Below are 21,302 nucleotides of genomic sequence, written 5' to 3' on the forward strand. Positions count from 1 at the left end.
CAAACGACGAGCATCACATACACCGGGAATCTTTGCCCTCAGCTGGTCAACTTTTATATCTACTGCTACCCCAGTTATCACTCCTTTCATTGGTGCCCTTTTCTTGAGAACGAAACTATTCACTTTTATTGCCCCCATTCGTTTTACTTCGAGCGCATTCTTCCTCTGCCCAACAGAAACACAAACAATTATCACTTGACCACTTCTAGTTACCCTCACCGATTCCACATGACCAAACTTTTTTTTCATCCACCGTGAAACCACAAATGGATCAGCCAAAAGGCAAATAACTTTTTCCATAAACTTCACTCCTACTGTCACAGACTCTTCTTTATCCTGATCATCCGTGCACACCTCGGTCTCCAATAACTTTACGCATTTACCACCTCCGATACTTCACCCTCATTCACTTCCATTTCTCCTCCTGTCTTCAGCTCCCTCTGCTTACATTTTGTCCCCTTCTTCTTTAACAAACCATCTCCTTTTCCCCCAATATTCTTATCCGACTCAATCTCCCCCTCTCTTTCTCCCTTCTTCTTTAACAAACCATCTCCCTTTTCTTCAATATTCTTATCCGACTCAATCTCCCCATCTCTTTCTCCCTTCTTCTTTAACAAACCATCTCCCTTTTCCCCAATATTCTTATCTGACTCAATCTCCCCCTCCCTTTCTCCCTTCTTCTTTAACAAACCATCTCCCTTTCCCCCAATATTCTTATCCGACTCAATCTCCCCCTCTCTTTCTCTTTTAGACCTTCTCTCCCTCTCAATGTCCCTTCATTCCTCCTCCGTTTTCTAAGTATACGTCTCCTCATGATAAAACTGCACTACTCCTGACCGCCTTCTCCAGGGACTCCATTCCATTTCCTCACTTTAGAGCGGTCACTCGACTATTTTATCAATCTAATGGATAATCTTTGTTTCCTTTAGTGTGCACAACCTACCGGAAATGATATCGTTTATTCTCCATATCGTGATATCGTTTATTCTCCACGATATCGTGATATCGTTTATTCTCCATGCCCATCTTTTCCAATTTATATTACAAAGCAACGAGGGAAACATGGAAATACATTTTTTATGACCGTGTTTTCTTTCGGCTTGCATTTCTATTTTCTGTCATTTGTGTAATCCAGGGCTCATATGTAAAAGAGACATTGGTCTCAGCATAACTCCCTGATAACGGTTAAATAAATAATGCGTGAATGATATCGTTTGCTAAAGTACCCACATCTTCCAGAAATATTGCCGCGCTCAGAACAACTGGGAGCTTGGAACTCTACTTGAACGAGCTCGATTTGAACGGTCATCCGATTTGGAATTCCAATTTCAGAACTCGGGCCTCATTCTAGATCTCCGACTTTCCGACACGAAGATCACTGAGGTCATGATTTGACCGTATTTGTCCGAGTTCACAGGTGTTCTGAACGCAGCATACATAGCGAACCCTCTTCAAAATGGACCGAGTTTACGAATTGTTGTCGTGACGTCATGTGCAATCGATCAGATCAGTTTTGGTCAAGGCCGGGGGGTGGTGCAGTTAAATATGTGGCATTCGCAATAATGTATTCATTTTAGCTGTATCTAGGCTATGTGTGTCAACACTGACAAACCTTTGTGGCTTCGGCTGAAATGTATTTAGGCCTAGCTCTACCTATTTCCTGCTCAAGTCACATGATTGACTACACCGACCGTGCAGCAGGACTTCGTGGAATCTGTCTGGCTAGTCGCTACGAAACGGGGTGACTATCGGTAACAAACTCAGGCAAGCCACCAAATCTGACTTTTTGTGTTGCGTAGGATAGTTTGTTTTCTTGACATGCCAGTTTGGACATGATACAGTTGTCCTTTTCTACTTCTGTCTACTGGAATAGCTAGCTGACGAACTTGGTAGCTAGAATCCACCACCGCCAGCCAGAGTTAGCCCTTGAGCCATAGCTAACGGTAGCGTGCTAAGCAGGCATGTTTTCGTTTACCGATAGAGCTCACATTAGCTAGTTAGCTCTTCTAAATAGCTAGTTATAGAAAAACAGCGTACGAGCCACATAATAACGTGGTTAAGGCAATGCCTAACAGTTAAAATGTGAGGTGTTTATGGAGTTTAAATGAGTTATGTGGCTAGCTTTCTGCGTTAATAAACAACTTGCTAACAAGTTAGCTAGCTACTAGTAGTTACCTAGAAAACGCTACCTAGTTAGTTAGCTAACTAACGTCAACATCACTGATGTCATCAGAAAATCATATAGTTTGCTAGCATTTAGCTAACTCGCTATCTAACTACCCCCAATGGTCATGATGACATGATTGCGAAATATTAAGTTGGGATCTTGCCATAAGATTGCAACACAACTTCGATAGCTGGACAGTGACAGTGTTGTCACAGATTGTTCACCTAGTCGGCTAGGGGATTCGAACAAGCAATCTTTAGGTTACTGGCCCAACGCTCTTCACAGCTGGGCCACCCTGCTGCCCCGTGCTGCATTTGACAACTCGATGGTGACTAATGATGCCTGTGCTCAATTTGTCAGACGCAGAATTTTTACAAATGAGATTAGTTGTGTTTTTGATCATGGTTGTTCAGTGTGATTGTGATACATAGCTAGCAGATTGCAACGGGCTACCAATGTTGTGATGTTCCATTAGCGGTTACAGGATAGATACTGTTTGGCTTAGCACAGATAATTTGCAATCAACCTTAACTTGGCAACACTATCTTAGTTCTCGATTTGGTCAAACATGTATATTTTAAAATGTCTAATTCCATGTGGTTCGTTTGTATTTCGAAAATGCTCTGATACTTTTTTGGGGGCTCCATGAAGTAATCCAACAATGTGTATGCTACCATCTTGTCTATTTCAAATCATCTCTCATCAAATCAAACTTTATTGGTAACATACACATTTAGCAGATGGTGTAGCAAAATGCTTGTGTTCCTAGCTCCAACAGTGCAGTATTATCTAACAATACACACATCTAAAATGGAATTAAGAAATATATAAATATTAGGATTAGCAATGTGGCATTGACTAAAATAGAATACAGTATATACATATGAAATGTGTAAAGAAATATGTAAACATTAAGGTGACCAGTGATTCCATATCTATGTATATAGGGCAGCAGCCTCTAAGGTGCAGGTTTGAGTAACTGGGTGGAAGGTGGCTAGTGATGGCTACTTAACATTCCTGATGGCCTTGAGATAGAAGTGGTTTTTCAGACTCTGTCCCAGCTTTGTTGCTCCTGTATTGACCTCACCTTCTGGATGATAACGGGGTGAACAGGCCTTTGCTTGGAAGGTTGATCTTTTTGGCGTGCCTGTGATATCAGGTTCTGTAGGTGTCCTGAGGGCAGGTAGTGTGTCCTCCGTTGATGTGTTGGGTAGACCGCACCACCCTCTGGAGAGCCCTGTGGTGGCGGGCGATGCAGTTGCAGTACCAGGTGGTGATGCTCTCAATTGTGCATCTGTAAAAGTTTGAGGGTCTTAGGGGCCAAGCCAAAAATGTTTCCAGCCTACTGAGGTTGAAGAGACGCTGTTGTGCCTTCTTCACCACACTGTCTGTGGGGGTGGACCATTTCAAATCGTCAGTGATGTGTACACCGAGGAACTTGAAGCTTTCCACCTTCTCCAATGCGGTCCCGTCTATGTGGATATGGGCATGCTCCCGCTGCTTTTTCCTCAAGTTAACGATTAGCTCCTTCATTTTGTTGATGTTGAGGGAGAGGTTATTTTCCTGGCACAACTCCGCCAGGGCCCTCACCACCTCCCTGTAGGCTGTCTCGTCATTGTTGGTAATCAGGCCTACTATGGTTGTCACCTGCAGACTTGATGCTTGAGTTGGTGTGTGTGGTTACGCAGTCATGGGTGAACAGGGTGTACAGGAGGGGGCTGAGTACGTAACCTTGTGGTGCCCCTGTGTTGAGGATCAGTGAAGTGGAGATGTTGTTTCCTACCTTCACCACCTGGGGCGGCCCAAGTTGCACAGAGCAGTGTTCAGACAGGTCCCTGAGCTTGGAGAGTACTATTGTGTTGAAGGCAGAGCTATAGTCAATGAACAGCATTCTTACATGGGTATTCCTCTTTTCCAGGTGGGATAGGGCATCGTCTGTGGATCTATTGGGGCGGTAAGCAAATTGAAGTGGGTCTAGGGTGTAAGGTGGTTATGATCTTAACTTCTTGATGCACCCATCCTGTTAGTGGGATAATTTTTGTCAACATCTGCTGAATTGCAGAGTGCTAAATTCAAATTAAATTACATTTTTTTTAAAAATTTTCATGAAATCACAAGTGCAATATTGCAAAACACAGCTTAGCTTGTTGTTAATCCACCTGGCGTGTCAGATTTTAAAAAAGCTTTTCGGCGAAAGCATACCAAGCGTTTATATAAGGACATCTCTCTCAGGAGACAAAACATTACAAACAGCTAGCAGCCAAGTAGATTGGTCACGAAAGTCAGAAAAGCAATACAATTAATTGTTTACCTTTGATCTTCGGATGTTTGCACTCACGAGACTCCCATTTACACAATAAATGTTCCTTTTGTTCAATAAAGATTATTTTTATATCCAAAATACCTCCATTTTGGTTGGTGCGTTTTGTTCAGAAATCCACAGGCTCGAGCGGTCACGACATCGCAGACGAAAATTCCAATTAGTATCCGTAATGTTCGTAGAAACATGTCAAAAGTTTTTTATAATCAATCATCAGGTTGTTTTTACAATATATAATCAATAATATTTCAACCGGGACTGTAGCTTCTTCAATAGGAGAGAGAGAGAGAGAAAATGTCTGCTCCAAGCTGTTGTGCATGCAAAACGCTGCTGGCACCCAGCCATCCAATGACACAATGTGATCTTTCTCGCTAATTTTTCAAACTAAAAGCCTGAAACTATGTCTAAAGACTTTCCTATGGCTTCCCCATGGTGTGAACAATTAATCTGGTTGATATCCCTTTTAAATGGAGCGAAGGCAGGCTATGGAACAGAGCTTTCAGGAAAAACAACACTTCCTGGTTTTATTTTCCTCAGGTTTTCGCCTGCAATATTAGTTTTGTTATACTCACAGACAATATTTGAGAGTTTTGGAAACTTAAGAGTGTTTTCTAGCCTAATTCTATCCTAACAATTATATGCATATCCTAGATTCTGGGCCTGAGAAATAGGCAGGGTCATTTGGGTACATTTTTCATCCAGACATCAAAATACTGCCCCCTACACGAGGTTAACTAGCATCTCAAGCGCTTAATGATGACAGAAGTGAGTGCTACAGGGCGGTAGTCATTAGTTCAGTTACCTTTGCTTTGATGTGTAGGGTTATTGAGGTTGGACAGGGATGAAAGGGATTTTGGGATGGGGTAGGGTTTCTTGGGTACAGGACCAATGGTGGACATCTTGAAGCATGTGGGGACAGCAGACTGGATTAGGGAGAGATTGAATATGTCTGTGAACACTCCAGCCAGCTGGTCACCGCATGCTCTGAGGATGCGGCTATGGATGCTGTCTGGGCCGGCAGTCTTGCGAGGGTTAAATGTCTTACTCAGGTAGGCCACAGATGAGAGCCCACAGTCCTTGGGAGTGGGCCGCGTTGATAGCACTGTGTTGTCCTCAAAGTTGGCAAAGAAGGTGTTTAGCTTGTCTGGGAGCAGGACGTCGGTGTCCGACTTGGCTGGTTTTCCCTTTTGTAATCTGTGATTGTCTGTAGACCCTGCCACATACGTCTCATGTCTGAGCCGTTGAATTGTGACTCCACTTTTAAATAACATTTATTTGTCACATACACATGGTTAGCAGATGTTAATGCAAGTGTAGAAAAATGCTTGTTCTTCTAGTTCCGACCATGCAGTAATATCTAACAAGTAATATAACCTAACAATTTTACAACAACTACCTTATACACAAAAGTGTAAAGGAATGAATACGAATATGTACATAAAAATATATAAATGAGTGATGGCCGAACGGCATAGGCAAGATGCAGTAGATGGTATAGAGTACAATATAAATATGAGATGAGTAATGTAGGGTATGAAAACATATAAAGCGGCATAGTGTAAAGTGGCTAGTGATACATTACATCAAGACGGCAAGATGCAGTAGATGGTATAGCGTACAGTGTATACATATGAGATGAGTAATGTAGGGTATGTAAACATTATATAAAGTGGCTAGTGATAAATTGATTACAACAATTTTTCCATTATTAAACTGTCTCTGTACTGACGTTTTGTCTGTTTGATTGCCTTACGGAGGGAATAATTAAAATTGTTTGTATTCAACCATGATTAAATGCGGTGGTTTGCACTTTCAGTTTAGCGCAAATGCTGCCATCTTTCCATGGTTTCTGGTTTGGGTAGGTTATAATTAGAGGTCGACCGATTATGATTTTTCGATACCGATTATTGGAGGACCAAAAAAGCCGATACCGATTAATCGGCCAATTTTTTTGTTGTAATTTTTAAACATTTGTAATAATGACAATTACAACAATACTGAATGAACACTTATTTTAACTTAATATAATACATCAAAAAAATCAATTTAGCCTCAAATAAATAATGAAACATGTTCAATTTGGTTTAAATAATGCAAAAACAAAGTGTTGGAGAAGAAAGTAAAAGTGCAATATGTGCCATGTAAGAAAGCTAACGTTTAAGTTCCTTGTTCAGAACATGAGAACATATGAAAGCTGGTGGTTCCTTTTAACATGAGTCTTCAATATTCCCAGGTAAGAAGTTTTAGGTTGTAGTTATTATAGGAATTATAGGACTATTTCCCTCTATACCATTTGTATTTCATTAATCTTTGACTATTGGATATTCTTATAGGCACTTTAGTATTGCCAGTGTAACAGTATAGCTTCCGTCCCTCTCCTCGCTCCTCCCTGGGCTCGAACCAGAAACACAACGACAACAGCCACCCTCGAAGCATCGTTACCCATGCAGAGCAAGGGAAACAACCACAGGCTCAGAGCGAGTGACATTTGAAACGCTATTAGCGCGCGCTAACTAGCCAGCCATTTCACTTCGGTTACACCAGCCTCATCTCGGGAGTTGATAGACTTGAAGTCATAAACAGCGCAGCGCTTGACGCACAACGAAGAGCTGCTGGCAAAACGCACAAGAGTGCTGTTTGAATGAATGTTTACGCGCCTGCTTCTGCCTACCACCGCTCAGTCAGATACTTAGATACTTGTATGCTCAGTCAGATTATATGCAACGCAGGACACCCTAGATAATATCTAGTAATATCATCAACCATGTGTAGTTAACTAGTGAGTATGATTGATTGATTGTTTTTATAAGATAAGTTTAATGCTAGCTAGCAACTTACCTTGGCTTACTGCATTTTTCGTAACAGGCAGTCTCCTTGTGGAGTGCAACAAGAGGCAGGTTGTTATTGCGTTGGACTAGTTAACTGTAAGGTTGCAAGATTGGATCCCCCGAGCTGACAAGGTGAATCTGTCGTTCTCCCCCTGAAGGAGGCAGTTAACCCACCGTTCCTAGGCCGTCATTGAAAATACGAATGTGTTCTTAACTGACTTGCCTAGTTAAATAAAGATTAAATAAAGGTGTAAAAAAAAATACAGTTTTCTGACTGTTATGAACTTGAAATCGGCACTAATTAATCGGCCATTCCGATTAATCGGTCGACCTCTAGTTCTAATAGTAATTGATTGAGACCGGTATGTCCACCCCTTCTATAAGATAATGGCGGTCCGCAAACAAACGTTAGAGGTCCACCTACTGTACTGGATGGAGTGTGTAGTCAATCATCCATCCCTGTCCAACCTCAATAACCCTAAACATCAATCTATCCCTCTCTTCCACATACTGGTACTTAGAACAATACATCAACACATGCTTCACTGTTTCATCAACCATACACTCCAGATGGGTCCACTGCAAAGTTCAGTATGTCATTATGACACTCACCTGTAACGATCAATGAGAAAATTATTTTAAATAGACAAGATGGCGGTGTACACGATGTTGGATTACTTCATGAAGGAAAACATGGATTTATTTTAATAACGGAGCATTTTCTAAATTCAAACTACCCACCTGCAACTGGACACTGACTTTTTAGAAGATACAGTGCATTGGGAAAGAATTCAGACCCATTGACTTTTTCCACATTTTGTTAACAGCCTTTTTCTAAAATGTATTTGTTTTCCCCCCTCAATCTACACACAATGTCCCATAATGACAAAGCAAAAACAGGTTACATTTACGTAAGTATTTAGACCCTTTACTCAGTATTTTGTTGAAGCACATTTGGCAGCGATTACAGCCTGGAGTCCTCTTGGGTATGACGCTACTTGCTTGGCACACTTGTATTTAAGGTTTTTCTCCAGTTCTTCTCTGCAGATCCTCACAAGCTCTGTCAGGTTGGATGGGAAGTGTCGCTGCACAGCTATTTTCAGGTCTCTCCAGATATGTTTGATTGGGTTAAAGTCCGGGCTCTGGCTGGGCCACACACTCCTCCATTGTCTTGGCTGTGCGCTTAGGGTCGTTGTCCTGTTGGAAGGCGAAGCTTCGCTCCAGTCTGAGGTCCTGAGCACTCTGGAGCAGGTTTTCATCAGGAATCCTGACTAGTCTCCCAGTCCCTGCTGCTGAAAAACATCCCCACAGCATGATGGTGTAAGGTTTCCTCCAGACGTATCGCTTGGCATTCAGGCTAAAGTTTTCAATTTAGATTTTATCAGACTAGAGATTCCTGTTTCTCATGGTCTTAGGTGCCTTTTGGCAAACTCCAAGTGGGCTGTCACCTGCTTTTTACTGAGGAGTGACTTCTGTCTGGCCACCCTACCATAAACGCCTGATTAGTGGAGTGCTGCAGAGATGGTTGTCCTTCTGGAAGGTTTTCTAATCACCACAGAGGAAGTCTGGATCTCTGTCAGTGACCATCGGGTTCTCGGCCACCTCCCTGACCAAGGCCCTTCTCCCTTGATTGCTCAGTTTGACTGGTTGGCCAGCTCTAGGAAGAGTCTTGGGTGTTTCAAACTTATTCAATTTAAGAATGATGGAGGCCACTGTGTTCTTGTGGACCTTCAATGCTACAGAAATGTTTTGGTACCCGTCCCGAAATCGGTGCCTCAATCCTATCTCAGAGCTCAACGGACAATTCCTTTGACCTCATTGCTTGGTTTTTGCTCTGACATGCACTGTCAACTGTGGGACTATATATATATATATATATATATATATATATATATATATATATATATATATATATATATATATATATATATATGGAAAGGCACACAATATATATATATTGTGTGCCTTTATATATATATATATATATATATATATATATGGAAAGGCACACAATATATATATATTGTGTGCCTTTCCAAATCATGTCCAATCAATTGAATTGGACTCCAATCAAGTTGTAGAAACATCTCAAGGATGATCAATGGTAACCGGATACACCTGAGCTCATTTTAGTCTCATGGAAATGGGTCTGAATACTATGTAATACCTTATGTAAACAATGTATTTCTGTTTTATGTTTAATACATTAGTCAAACCTGTTTTTGCTTTGTCTTTATGGGGTATTGTGTGTAGATGTTTTTAATTTATTTTTTATTTTTAATAAAACAGCAATTTTAGAATAAGGCTGTAACAAAATGTGGAAAAAGGTTTGACCGACTCGAAAATGAAGATGGTATTGTTACGGTTGGTTTCACATTTTTGGTGCTTCGCCAAACCGTACCTAACTTGTAACGGCTAATGGAGCGTTGCATTAGCCCGTTACTAGTTAGCAACGGTAGTAATTGTGTCCATGTCCAAGTCTACGTGTGTGTGTGGGGAGGGGGACTTTAATTTGAGGTGACTTTTCTTTCCTCAGTGGGTCATTAGAGGCCAAACTCATATAAATATAATGACTAGAACTCATACTAGTTCTGTACCCAGAATTCCTTGAAGTGTGATTATGGATGGCCAAAATCTGCTAAGGTTACCTTTCACATGCTGTTGTTGGTGCTGAGTATGGAAGTCTTTTCGCTTAACCAGTAGTTACACCCGCTGATGTTGTGACACTCAGGAGAAAAAATAAAAGTTACACCCAATATGCTTACTGGCAATAGATGTTCTACTGTGATGGAACTGTCTTCTGCTGCCTTTCACTGTGAGATTGTACGTACACACACACTCCCATGCATGCTCGCTAGCAAAGGAGGTACTGAAACTTGGGCATAAGCAACATGAGTTTTCTTAAAGCTTTGTATGGCTTCTTCACCATTGTTGAGTAACAATCCTATGTTTACAAGTGAGGGGACCGTTCCCAATAGTTCTCAGAACAGGCTTCGAATAAAGTGGGTTAAAGGGCATATTCCTAATTTCATACCTCAGAATGTCTGCTCCCCCTAGCCATGGAAATAAATTAATGTCATCTATTTAAGTAAGGTTTTTGAATTAGGCCTCTTCAGGAATCAATGGGTGTATATCATGAATAAAATAAAAAATGGATGTAGCAAATGCAGATATCCCCTTTAAAAATGTATTTTATAATGTATTGGGAATGCCTCCTATGATTTAAATTCCACCAGTCTTTGAGAACAGTAGCACCCATTTCCTGGACATAGGTTCCTGATAAGCTCTACAGAACATTGGACTTGTATTGAGCAAGGGAGTGAGGTTACTTTAGGTCAGTGGCCCACAGCCCAAAGATCCTCATTCACCCAATCAACTCAAGCTTTCAAACCAGCTGCAGCTTTCCTGTCCTCTAAAGTGGAAATTGTTAGCCTAGGACACAGTACATTGACCAGTACATTTAAATAGGCAAAAAGTATTGAAAGGAACAATCCTTCTTTAGTTGTTCACCAACGGCAGCCCAGGCACTTGTTTTGCCATAACTAAGAAATGGTTCTGGAGAATTGTAGGCCTAATCTCTTACATTCATAGATGGTACTATGGATACAACTGACAGTCCACGATATCAAAAATATAGTTTTAAACTGATTTTGAAGCTTGTTTACAAACAATGGAGTAAAACAAGTATAGCTTATTTTATTTTGGGTGGTCAATAGTGATGCAGGTAAAATCAATAGTTACAGATCACAATATTATATTGATAATTTGACTCCCAAGAATCGATTTGTAAAAAGCAGGGGTGTAATGTACTTAATTAAAAATACTTTAAAGTACTACTTCAGTAGTTTTTGTTACTTTACTATTTATATTTGACAACTTTTACTTCACTGCATTCCTAAAGAAAATCATGTACTTTTTACACCATAGATTTTTCCCTGACACCCAAAAGTACTCTTTTATACTTTACTTTACTTTATACTATAACATTTTGAATGCTTAGCAGGAAAGGAAAATGGCCTAATTCACACACTTATCAAGAGAACATCCCTGGTCATCCATACTGCCTCTGATCTGGAGGACTCACTAATCACAAATGCTTGGTTTGTATGTAATATCCTAGTGTTGGAGTGTGCTGTCTGGTTTGCTTAATATAAGGAATTTGAATTGATTTATAGTTTTGATGCTTAAGTATATTTTAGCAATTACATTTACTTTTGATGCTTAAGTATATTTAAAACCAAATACTTTTACTCAAGTAGCATTTTACTGGTTGTCTTTTACTGATTTTGAGTGATTTTTCTATTAAGGTATCTTTCTTTTACTCAAGTATGACATTTAGGTAATTTTTCTACCACTGGTGCTAAATAGCGTTAGCTAATGTTAGTTGGCTGTACCTGCACATTAACACGGGTAACAAGCTATAGGATGAAAACTACCAATCTTCCTTTTTAAATAGTAAGCCAACACATTTTCAGCGCTTTTACTTCCATGACTGATCAAAACACATTTTCTTATGCTCTGTCTTGTTTCTCAGCAGCAGCCATATAGTGAGCAATATGTTTGGAACATCAAATTGCAAATAAATCTCAGTATCTAATCGCAATACATCTAGATTTATGAGAATTGAAATACATATTGCATCGGCAACAAAGTGTCTTTATCATATCGTGAGGTCCCTGGCAATTCCAAGCCCTAGTAATCTTGGTAAGACGGTTGTACTAAGCTCATGCGGAGTCTAGCGTAGCGGTGGTTCTTCAAGAATCAATGAATTTTGAACAACTGTGATTCTCATGAAACCAGCTTTAACCATGGCTTAGCAAATTGAGTTAGAAAACCATGATGCATCTGCAACAGTGAACTATAATTCTGAAGACTAAGATGCCTAGTTTATGGCACTGTCTTTTATTATAATGAAAAAAAAATGTCACCCCAAAGTCTCATTACCAAAATTCGTCCGTATTAAATCTTCAGGTCGTTTTAAAAAAATTAAATTAGACTTTAGAAAAACCTAACTTATTTGAATAAAACACTGTTGCTGTAGTTGGTCCATAAATGGTTTACATTGAACTATAATATTTATTACTTAAACACCTGTGGACACGTTTGTCAATTAACATAACACTTTTTGAAGTTGCTGTACAAACTCAGTTTTTCAATACATTTTTATTCACCAATGATGCATCAGCCATTGGAGTAGTCCTTAGTTGAGCACAAAACCCAGGTCTCTAGAGACACCTCTAGCACTGCGATGCATTGCCTTACATTCACTTATGTTAAAGCTTCGACCCTACTTTACATCATCTGAGGTTTTTGTGTTGTGCATGCCATTGGTTGAGACATGCTCTTGAATACAAGGTGGGTGTCATTTCAGTTATAGAAACATCATTCATAGAATGGACCTATTCCTTCAGACCACTGCAATTTAGCTGGTACACATTAAACATTTTTATTGAAATGTAAGTCAAATGTTTGCACTGTGGAGCCCTGAAATGTGTCAACATGCATAGGTTAGTCTCATTGAGCGTGGCAACGTACTGTTAACGTTTTATCCACTGTCTGTCCATCGCTGTTGTAGTCTGGGAAGACAATGTTCCCAAACTGGAGATTTAAACTAGTTTCTGGCTGTGCCTCACAAAAGCACAGTTTCAAATGCGCCAATTCCATTTTTTATGGAATAGCCTGAAATCTTTTTCTGCTCAGATTTACTTGAGGCATAGTCCTACAATAGCTTAAAGGCCCAGTGTATTTTTATTTTGTACATTTTTTTAATGTATTAATTTGGGTTCAGTGCGGACAGATCTGAGGTCCCCATACCGAACGGTTCAGTACAAATGGTGTACTATTACACTATAACTTGTGATTTGTTAGTTCTCTGTTCACTAGCCTACTTTAGACTTTGAGAAGGCCCCTTTTTTGTATTGTGTTTGTGAGAAGTGGCTGGTTAGACACACTCCAAGATGAAAATATTTGAGCAGCACAAGGTCCTATTGGGATTTCAGAACCATGCAAACGACCAATAGTTACCTCGTCTGTGTTCCTGTTTTCACCCTGCCTTTCCTCCATCTCTCTGTTTCTCTCTGTCTCCCACAGGATATTGGCTAGCAGAAGGGTTTGTGTTTCTCTCAAGATATGCTTGAGTCATAAAACTTCCACGAGACCGAGGACAGAGGGATTTATTTTTTTGAGTGGAACACAAACAGGCCTGTCCTTAAAGCTGTTCGCCTGTCAATGCCAGGGAAGCAGCCACATTGAATGAGGTTTCAGTCTCACATGGGCAAGATGGACAGATCATAACAGGACATTACTTGAAAGGTATGTTGAACACCAGATGCCCAGTTTAACTGACTCTCTGGTCAATCTCTTAAACACACAGACAAGTTACTGACATGCAATACACTTGTGCCGCTCAAACGAATAACAGGACTATGCTAAGTAAGTCTGTTTTCTTTAATTTTGTACATTTTTATTATCCCTACATTTGCCCAAATGGTTGAATTGAGTCAATGAAGATTGGGCAGATGGCATTTTACATTTACATCATAGGAATTTAGCAAACGCTCTTATTCAGAGATTTACAGGAGCAATTAGAGTTAAGTGCCTTACTCAAGGGCATATCGACAGATTTCGGGCCTAATCGGCTCGGGGATTCAAACCAGTGACTTTTCGGTTACTTGCACAACGCTCTTAATCTAGGCCATCTGCCGCCCTGCATTTTCTTAATTGTTCACGTTTGATGTAGGACAAATACTGGCGTTTTGTTGCAGGTACAGCCAACTAGTGCAAAAATAAAATTGTGCCTTTGTCAAAATTGTACGATATCTCAAACAATATCCTTAAGTAACTATCGATCCCCTCTCCCCCATCATTAGTTTTGAGGCTATACAGTTTGTTTAAACTTACGTTGTTTACAAACATTGGAGTAAAGCAGGCTTATTTTGGGTTCTGATGGGGACAGTTGGACTAAGCTCATGAGGCAGTTTAAGTTTATGTTCTTGAAAGAATCAATGGGTATCAATCAATCGTTCCACAAATAGAGTACTATTCGAATCCCATATCCCATGGATATTTTAAAGCCTGTTATTACAAAGTGCCCCTTTTTTTAATATAAACCACATGGACATTTCAATAAATCAGATTTTTTTTATATGAAAAAAGACTCACTCAAGTGCTAAACATTTTTGTCATATTTTTTTCCCGACTTCTATGAAGATTTCAACCCACTAAACCACAATGTCTCCTAGCTATGGACAATTCCACTGTAATAAAGTTGCGTGGAGACACTTAAAATGTATACCAATCAATAACCATTTGATTTCAAACTCTATGCACAGACTACTTTTAAGATTTTACCGAGAACATTTGACAAAAACACATTTACTCGAAGAACTGTGGAGATGCAAAGTTTGGTAGCAGAATTTCACCCCCCCCCCCCCCCCCAAAGTGACCACTTTTTTTCCCAGAACTGTTAAATATCGGCTTCAAATTAAGATTCAAAGATGTCTGCAGAAAGAATGGGGTGTCAACTATGACATGTTGTGTTTGAAAACATCTAATTTGGTTATTAAACTACAGTAGTGGATTTACACCTGGTAACAGAATTGTGTTAACGGAATTTCATCATGGGTCCCTGCATAATTATGGATATGAATGTCATTCTCTTCATGGTGATGTATCCTAAATAGGTAGACAAAGGTTGAAATATTTGGGTATTATTCTACACTGGCTATTATTTTAATGAGCTCCACCACCAAACAAGACCAAATTTGGTTTCTTTGGACCGGACCAAATCTGAACCATTCTGTTGCAAAGTTTGGACATCAAAGTACACTACACTACATTATAGTGTACTCAACAGGGGTGTGTTAATGCAGAATTTTGCATTTTTTTTTTAGACTTTTTGTTCTTGCCACATAAGAAATATCTTGATGCATTTTGTAAACGCAGATCTAAAATGCTGTATATTGTCAGCACACATTTTGTACGTCAGTTGCACTTCTCCAATTGGATGAGAATTCACACACGGGCATTTTATCAGCAGACCATGCTCTGACTAATGTGTACCTTTCTCAGTGTAACCTACTTTTCTCTGGTAATATGCAAGATTAACTTCAAGCGAAAATTAGGAAATGTAGCTGGCTACATTCTTTTTATGATTAACATTATAAATATGATGGCCATGCATCGTTTTTGCCAAAAATACATTTTTCCATTGTAAGCTCATTTTAAATGTGGCTGCTATAAATAGAATTGCACTTTGGTTGCCATCCTGATGAAAAGGAAGCTATTTTCTGCCGAATGTGTTGCGCTAATGTATTTTCTTTGAAGGAAAACTATATTCTAACACCCCTGATCACTCTATTTTAGCAGGAAATACACTGACTTTCAAAATAAAACAAACGTGAATTGTTTATTTTTTTTCAAGGTCTGTTTTTAAAAAATGCAGATTTCTGATCTGCTCAACTCTAGTGTGCAACTCTGTGTACTAAACTCTACTCCATTCTATTGTACAAGGACTGTTCTGATCTATACTCTATAATACAGTAAAGAAAAGTAGTGAAGTACTATACTCTTACTGTGCTGTACTGTCTAAACTTTCAAAACCTAGACATCTATGATTGGTTCAGATTTGGACCGGACCAAATCTGAACCAATCGTGGACGTCTAGGTTTGGACCAATTTTAAGGACCAAAAAAGCGTTTGTGGACGTTGAAATTAAGGCCAGGTGACAGACTGACAATTTCAACTACAATACATTCAGAAAGTATTCATACACCTTGACTTTTTCCAAATGTTGTTACAGCCTGAATTTAAAATGTATTAAATTGAGATTTTGTCACTGGCTTACACACAACACTCCAGAATGTCAGTGGAATTGTGTTTTTAGACATTTTTACAAATGAATGAAGAGCTAAAATGTCTTCAGTCAGGTGTTCAACTCCTAGAAATTAGCTCAAGTCGCATGGACTCTCTGTGCAATAAGTGTTTAAAATTATTTTTGAATTACTACCTCATCTCTGTACCTCATACATTAAATGATCTGTAAGATCCTTCAGTCGAGCAGTGAATTTCTAACAGAGTCAACCACAAAGACCAGAGGTTTCTTAATGCTTCGTGAAGAAGGGCACCTATTGGTAGATGGGTAAAAATTTAAAAAGCAGACATTGAATATTCCTTTGGGCATGGTGAAGTTAATCATTCCACTTTGGATGGTATATCAATATACCCTGTCACTACAAAGATACTTCCTAACTCCATTGCCAGAGAGGAAGGAAACCGCTCAGGGATTTCACCGTGAGTCCACGGTGACTTTAAAACAGTGTAGAGTTTAAAGGCTTTGAGAGTAGAAATCTGAACGTCACCTTTGTACTTACACCACAATACTAACCTAAACGACAGTGACAACAAGGAAGCCTATACCGAATGAAGGGTGAAAACCGCAGCCCTGGTCCCAGCAATCTTGCCACCTCGTCAAAATTTCCTTATAGGCTATTTTTGTACAAGAAATAGGTTAAAATACCAGAGATTCTTAAGTGGCCAATTTTTATATATTAGGCTAGCTGTCTTTTTGGGCTATATCAGCCAATAGTGTAGACGTAGTTGGGTTGAAATATAAGAGAGTGGACACGTACTTGACTAGAGCTACGTTTTGCATAACTTTTAGGAGCATTTTGTATAAGTGGTGGTGGCAGGTAGCCGAGCGGTTAGTTGGGCCAGTAACTGAAAGGCTGCTGGTTCGAATCCCTGAGCCTACAAGGTGAAAACCTGTCTGTGCCTTTTGAACCCTTGATAAGAGCATCTGCTAAATGACAATGTGAGCCGGATGATTTTCAAGCAGTGTAAAATGTATTTCCAGTCGATGTTGGAGTCTAAACTGTAGCCTGCCATATTTAGGAAATTAAAGACGACTGCGCCGTGCTTCCCCGCCCCATATAACCTAGTCTACAGGCTATTTAATTGAGATTACACGTATAGGCGCACTTGATATTTCACGTTTTCTACGTGATCACTTCTTTATGGCGTTAAAGTACAGTCTATTGGCTCTCGTATTCTAGTATGATATTATTGTATTAACCCCCAGATGCAGATTTGATTTCGTAATGACAAGCTGCTGTGCAGAAGATGTCCACACTGGCTGGGACTGATATCACATGTTTGTCATGGTAAGAGCCCCATGTTGTTTTAGTCGTGATCTGACTGGGTACTTGTCCTTAACTCCCATTCATCAGCTGGGTTCTCAGTCGACCCCGCTTGTCATTGCACTGACATTGTAGGGCACCCCACATGGCACACTACAGAATGAAAAATAATGTAGTGACAATTTTTAGAGAAAATAAAATATATCTATTCTTTAAAAAAAGTATATTTGAACTGGCTTAGTCATGTCACAAATATTAAATGTTTAAAGAAAAGAATTAGCTTAGTATTACTTTTTTACCCTGTCATAATCCAAACCCATCTGTTTGAGGGATGTGAAGTATTATATTGTTTGTTTTCAACCTCCTAGAACCAACCGTGTAACAGGAAGACGTTGCTATTTGTATACATTGTCATAGAACTTTGCGTTACCAGCCGATCGGCAGTAAAACATCTTCTTTTTATAGCTTTAAGTTGTTAAATTATTATTCTTCTTTTACTACTACAGATAGGCCTATATCATTGACATTTAGGACTGTTTTCAGGTGTAATTGTTGCATGTAGTTAGAGCACATTTAGGCCTAAATGTGAACGTCTCACAATCTTGTGACTTTTTAGAACTGAGTGTCCTATGTGAAAGGTGATGTGGTCATGTATGATTTCAAAAGTAAAGCCACAGCAAGTGACCGTAAAGTGGTCTAACATCTCGATGTGTAGGTTTTCCACCCACTCTGCCTATAGTGGGTGAAATGTTTTATTATGGTATAAAATACATTTTACCAAGGCAAATATGATTATTCTTGTTCTGAATTGTTCAGTGGGCTCTTTATCAAAAACATAATTTAACATTATGTCTAATACATCCAATAATAAGCACCGGGCTCTGTTGACATATCTTTTGAGGATTTGACATTTTTGTGGTTGTCTTCAAAGTTGTTTCCGCAGGTCGCAAAAAGCTAAATTAGCATGACACAAGCATAATTAAATGTAAAAGGATTTGAAAACGAAAAGCTTGGTATACGCTCAGTGCTCGGTTGACATTTCAGAGATGCGCTTGCTTTTGTAAGAAATCTTTTCACAAAATTACAGGAATTTTGAATTCATATGAAAAGCGTATACTAAAATCTGAAAAATATTACATGACGTGTCTGAAAATCGATATCCATATAACCTCTATTGTTATGTCCTGCGGATTCGAGAAGAAAGATAATGAGTTCAACAGGCAAGTGAGCCTGTCAGGTAGCCGGTTGCCTTAGTTATTGCACGGAATCTAGCCTTGCTGAGGGGGGAGGGGCTCCTTGTTATTTAGTCACCCTTATTCTGCCCATCCTACAAGGGTAAACACGCCAATACATTTTTAACAGATTATGATAGGGACATGTGGTTTGGACCATTGGTTTTCTTACAGGATTATCTACACCAGCAATTCTCAACTGGAGGTTTTGAATGGGTCGTGGGTAAAATAAAAGAATACTCCAGTCTGAACTTAAACCAGGTATGTAGAATGATAAAAAAGTGTGGACTCGGGTCACTCTTGGATAAGATAAATGACACATTTAAATGTTTTAATAATTTAATCTTTGAACAATTGTTCTTCAATCACATTATTTTCAATATAGTGCCATTAGCAGTGCTATTTTTGTTAGATTGTGGTCTTAAACCAGTGAGCTCATCAAGAATATGGGAAAATTGTAACATCCACAATGAGAGGTGGAAAGGTTGTTCCCTTGTCATATAATTGCTACATTTACTATCAATATAGCATTAAAAAAAATATTTTTCCACAATGTATTTTGGCAACAAAAAAAGTGTTGTGAATATTGGGTCACGACTGAGACAACCTGGTTCAATTTGGGTCCCGAGGCCAAACCCAGTTGAGAACCACTGATCTACACAATTAACATAGTTATTTTACCCATTGGTCAAAAAATGCATTTTTGATTGGACACCCTGCAATGTGTGTTTCTGTATCGCAGGTGAAGTGTTCGACGGGGCCCCAGAGCTGCAACTGGACTGCCTCTGCAGTGGTGACAACCACAGCAGTGCAGAAATGAAGCATGAGGGCAACCTCCTCCCCCTGGAACCACCCCACCATGCAGGGTTTTCCAGCCCCTCCCAGAAAGGGCCTTCCTCACTAGCTGAGAAGAGCAGCCCGCTGCTCATGGAGCCCAGCAACATCAAGGCCGACCCCGCCGGCGACATGCTTGCCAACACAGGTGCGCATGTTTTTGTATTTATTTAACCTTTATTTATCCACAAAGTCCCATTGAGGTCAATATGCATATTTTGTGAGGGAGACCTGGCACCTGTGTGTCCAGTGATGTCATCAAACCAGTCGGACTGGTCCAAGCGTCAGGCTAATCCGTTTGTTTTTGACAAAGTCTCATCTTATACAGTACTAGTCCAAATTTTGGACACCTACGCATTAAAGGGTTTTTCTTTATTTGTACTATTTTCTACACTGTAGAGTAAAAGTTAAATACATCAACATTATGAAATAACACACATGGAATCATGTAGTAACCAAAAAAGTGTTAAACAAATCCAAATAAATATTCTTCAAAGTAGCCACCCTTTGACTTGATGACAGCTTTGCACACTTTTGTCATTCTCTCAACCAGCTTCACCTGGAATGCTTTTCCAACAGTCTTGAAGGAGTTCATATGCTGAGCACTTGTTGGCTGCTTTTCCTTCACTCTGCGGTCCGACTCATCCCAAACCATCCCAATTGGGTTGAGGTCGGGTGATTGTGGAGGCCAGGTCATCTGATGCAGCACTCCATCACTCTCCTTCTTGGTCAGATAGCCCTTACACAGCCTGGAGGTGTGTTGGGTCATTATCCTGTTGAAAAACAAATGATAGTCCCTCTAAGCGCAAACCAGATGGGATGGTGTATCGCTGCAGAATGCTGTGGTTGCCATCCTGGTTAAGAGTGCCTTGAATTCCAAATAAATCAGTGTGTCCAACAATGCACCCCCACCTCCATGCTTCACGGTGGGAACCACACATGGAGACATCATCCATTCACCTACTCTGCGTCTCACAAAGACATGGCAGTTGGAACCAAAAATCTCACATTTGGACGCATCAGACCAAAGGACAGATTTCCACCGGTCTAATGTCCATTGCTTTTGTTTCTTGGCCCAAGCAAGTATCTTCTTCTTACTGGTGTCCTTTAGTAGTGGTTTCTTTGCAGCCATTTGACCATGAAGGCCTGATTCACGCAGTCTCCTCTGAACCGTTGATGTTGATGTCTGTTACTTGAACTCTGAAGCATTTATTTGGACTGCAATTTCTGAGGCTGGTAACTCCAATGAACTATTGACTGACCTTCATGTCTTAAGTAATGATGGACTGTCGTTTCTCTTTGCTTATTTGAGCTGATCTTGGCATAACATGGGCTTAGCCCTATTTTGTAAAAGACCATCTTCTGTATACCACCCCTACCTTGTCACAACACAACTGATTGGCTCAAATGCATCAAGAAAGAAATTCCACAACTTTTTACAAGGCACACCTGTTCATTGAAATGCATTCCAGGTGACTACTTCAAGAAGCTGGTTAAGAGAATGCCAAGTGTGTAAAGCTGCCATCAAGGCAAAGGGTGGCTACTTTGAAGAATCTCATATAAAATATGTTCTGATTTGTTAAACACTTTTATTTATTATTTGCTTACTACATTATTCCATATGTGTTGTTTTGATGTGTACACTATTATCCTACAATGTAGAAAATGGTATAAATAAAGAAAACCCCTTGAATGAGTAGCTGTGTCCAATCTTTGGACTGGTACTGTATATTTAGAGTACACGCCTATATTTTCCCAGATAGTTCCATGTAGTATATTAACTAG

The 21,302-nt window shown here is 39.7% G+C and overlaps 1 protein-coding gene across 4 annotated transcripts in view; it reads left to right on the forward strand.

The window, feature by feature from the left end:
* The first annotated feature begins 1,666 nt into the window (after nt 1-1,666).
* The window catches only part of LOC139385241 (oxysterols receptor LXR-alpha-like), a 32,733-nt gene continuing 13,097 nt past the window's right edge, over nt 1,667-21,302 (forward strand). Inside the window, exons 1-4 of one of the 4 annotated variants that reach the window (XM_071130388.1) lie at nt 1,688-1,764; nt 13,406-13,627; nt 17,394-17,475; nt 19,426-19,665. In XM_071130388.1, the coding sequence (XP_070986489.1) occupies nt 19,500-19,665 (166 nt within the window). In that variant the 5' untranslated portion in view covers nt 1,688-1,764; nt 13,406-13,627; nt 17,394-17,475; nt 19,426-19,499. Of the gene's footprint in view, nt 1,765-13,400; nt 13,628-17,393; nt 17,476-19,425; nt 19,666-21,302 lie in introns of those variants that run through there. The other 3 variants (XM_071130387.1, XM_071130384.1, XM_071130386.1) reach the window with 3 other exon arrangements.

Source organism: Oncorhynchus clarkii, chromosome 26 (genome assembly GCF_045791955.1).
Source record: "Oncorhynchus clarkii lewisi isolate Uvic-CL-2024 chromosome 26, UVic_Ocla_1.0, whole genome shotgun sequence".
Lineage (NCBI taxonomy): Eukaryota > Metazoa > Chordata > Actinopteri > Salmoniformes > Salmonidae > Oncorhynchus > Oncorhynchus clarkii.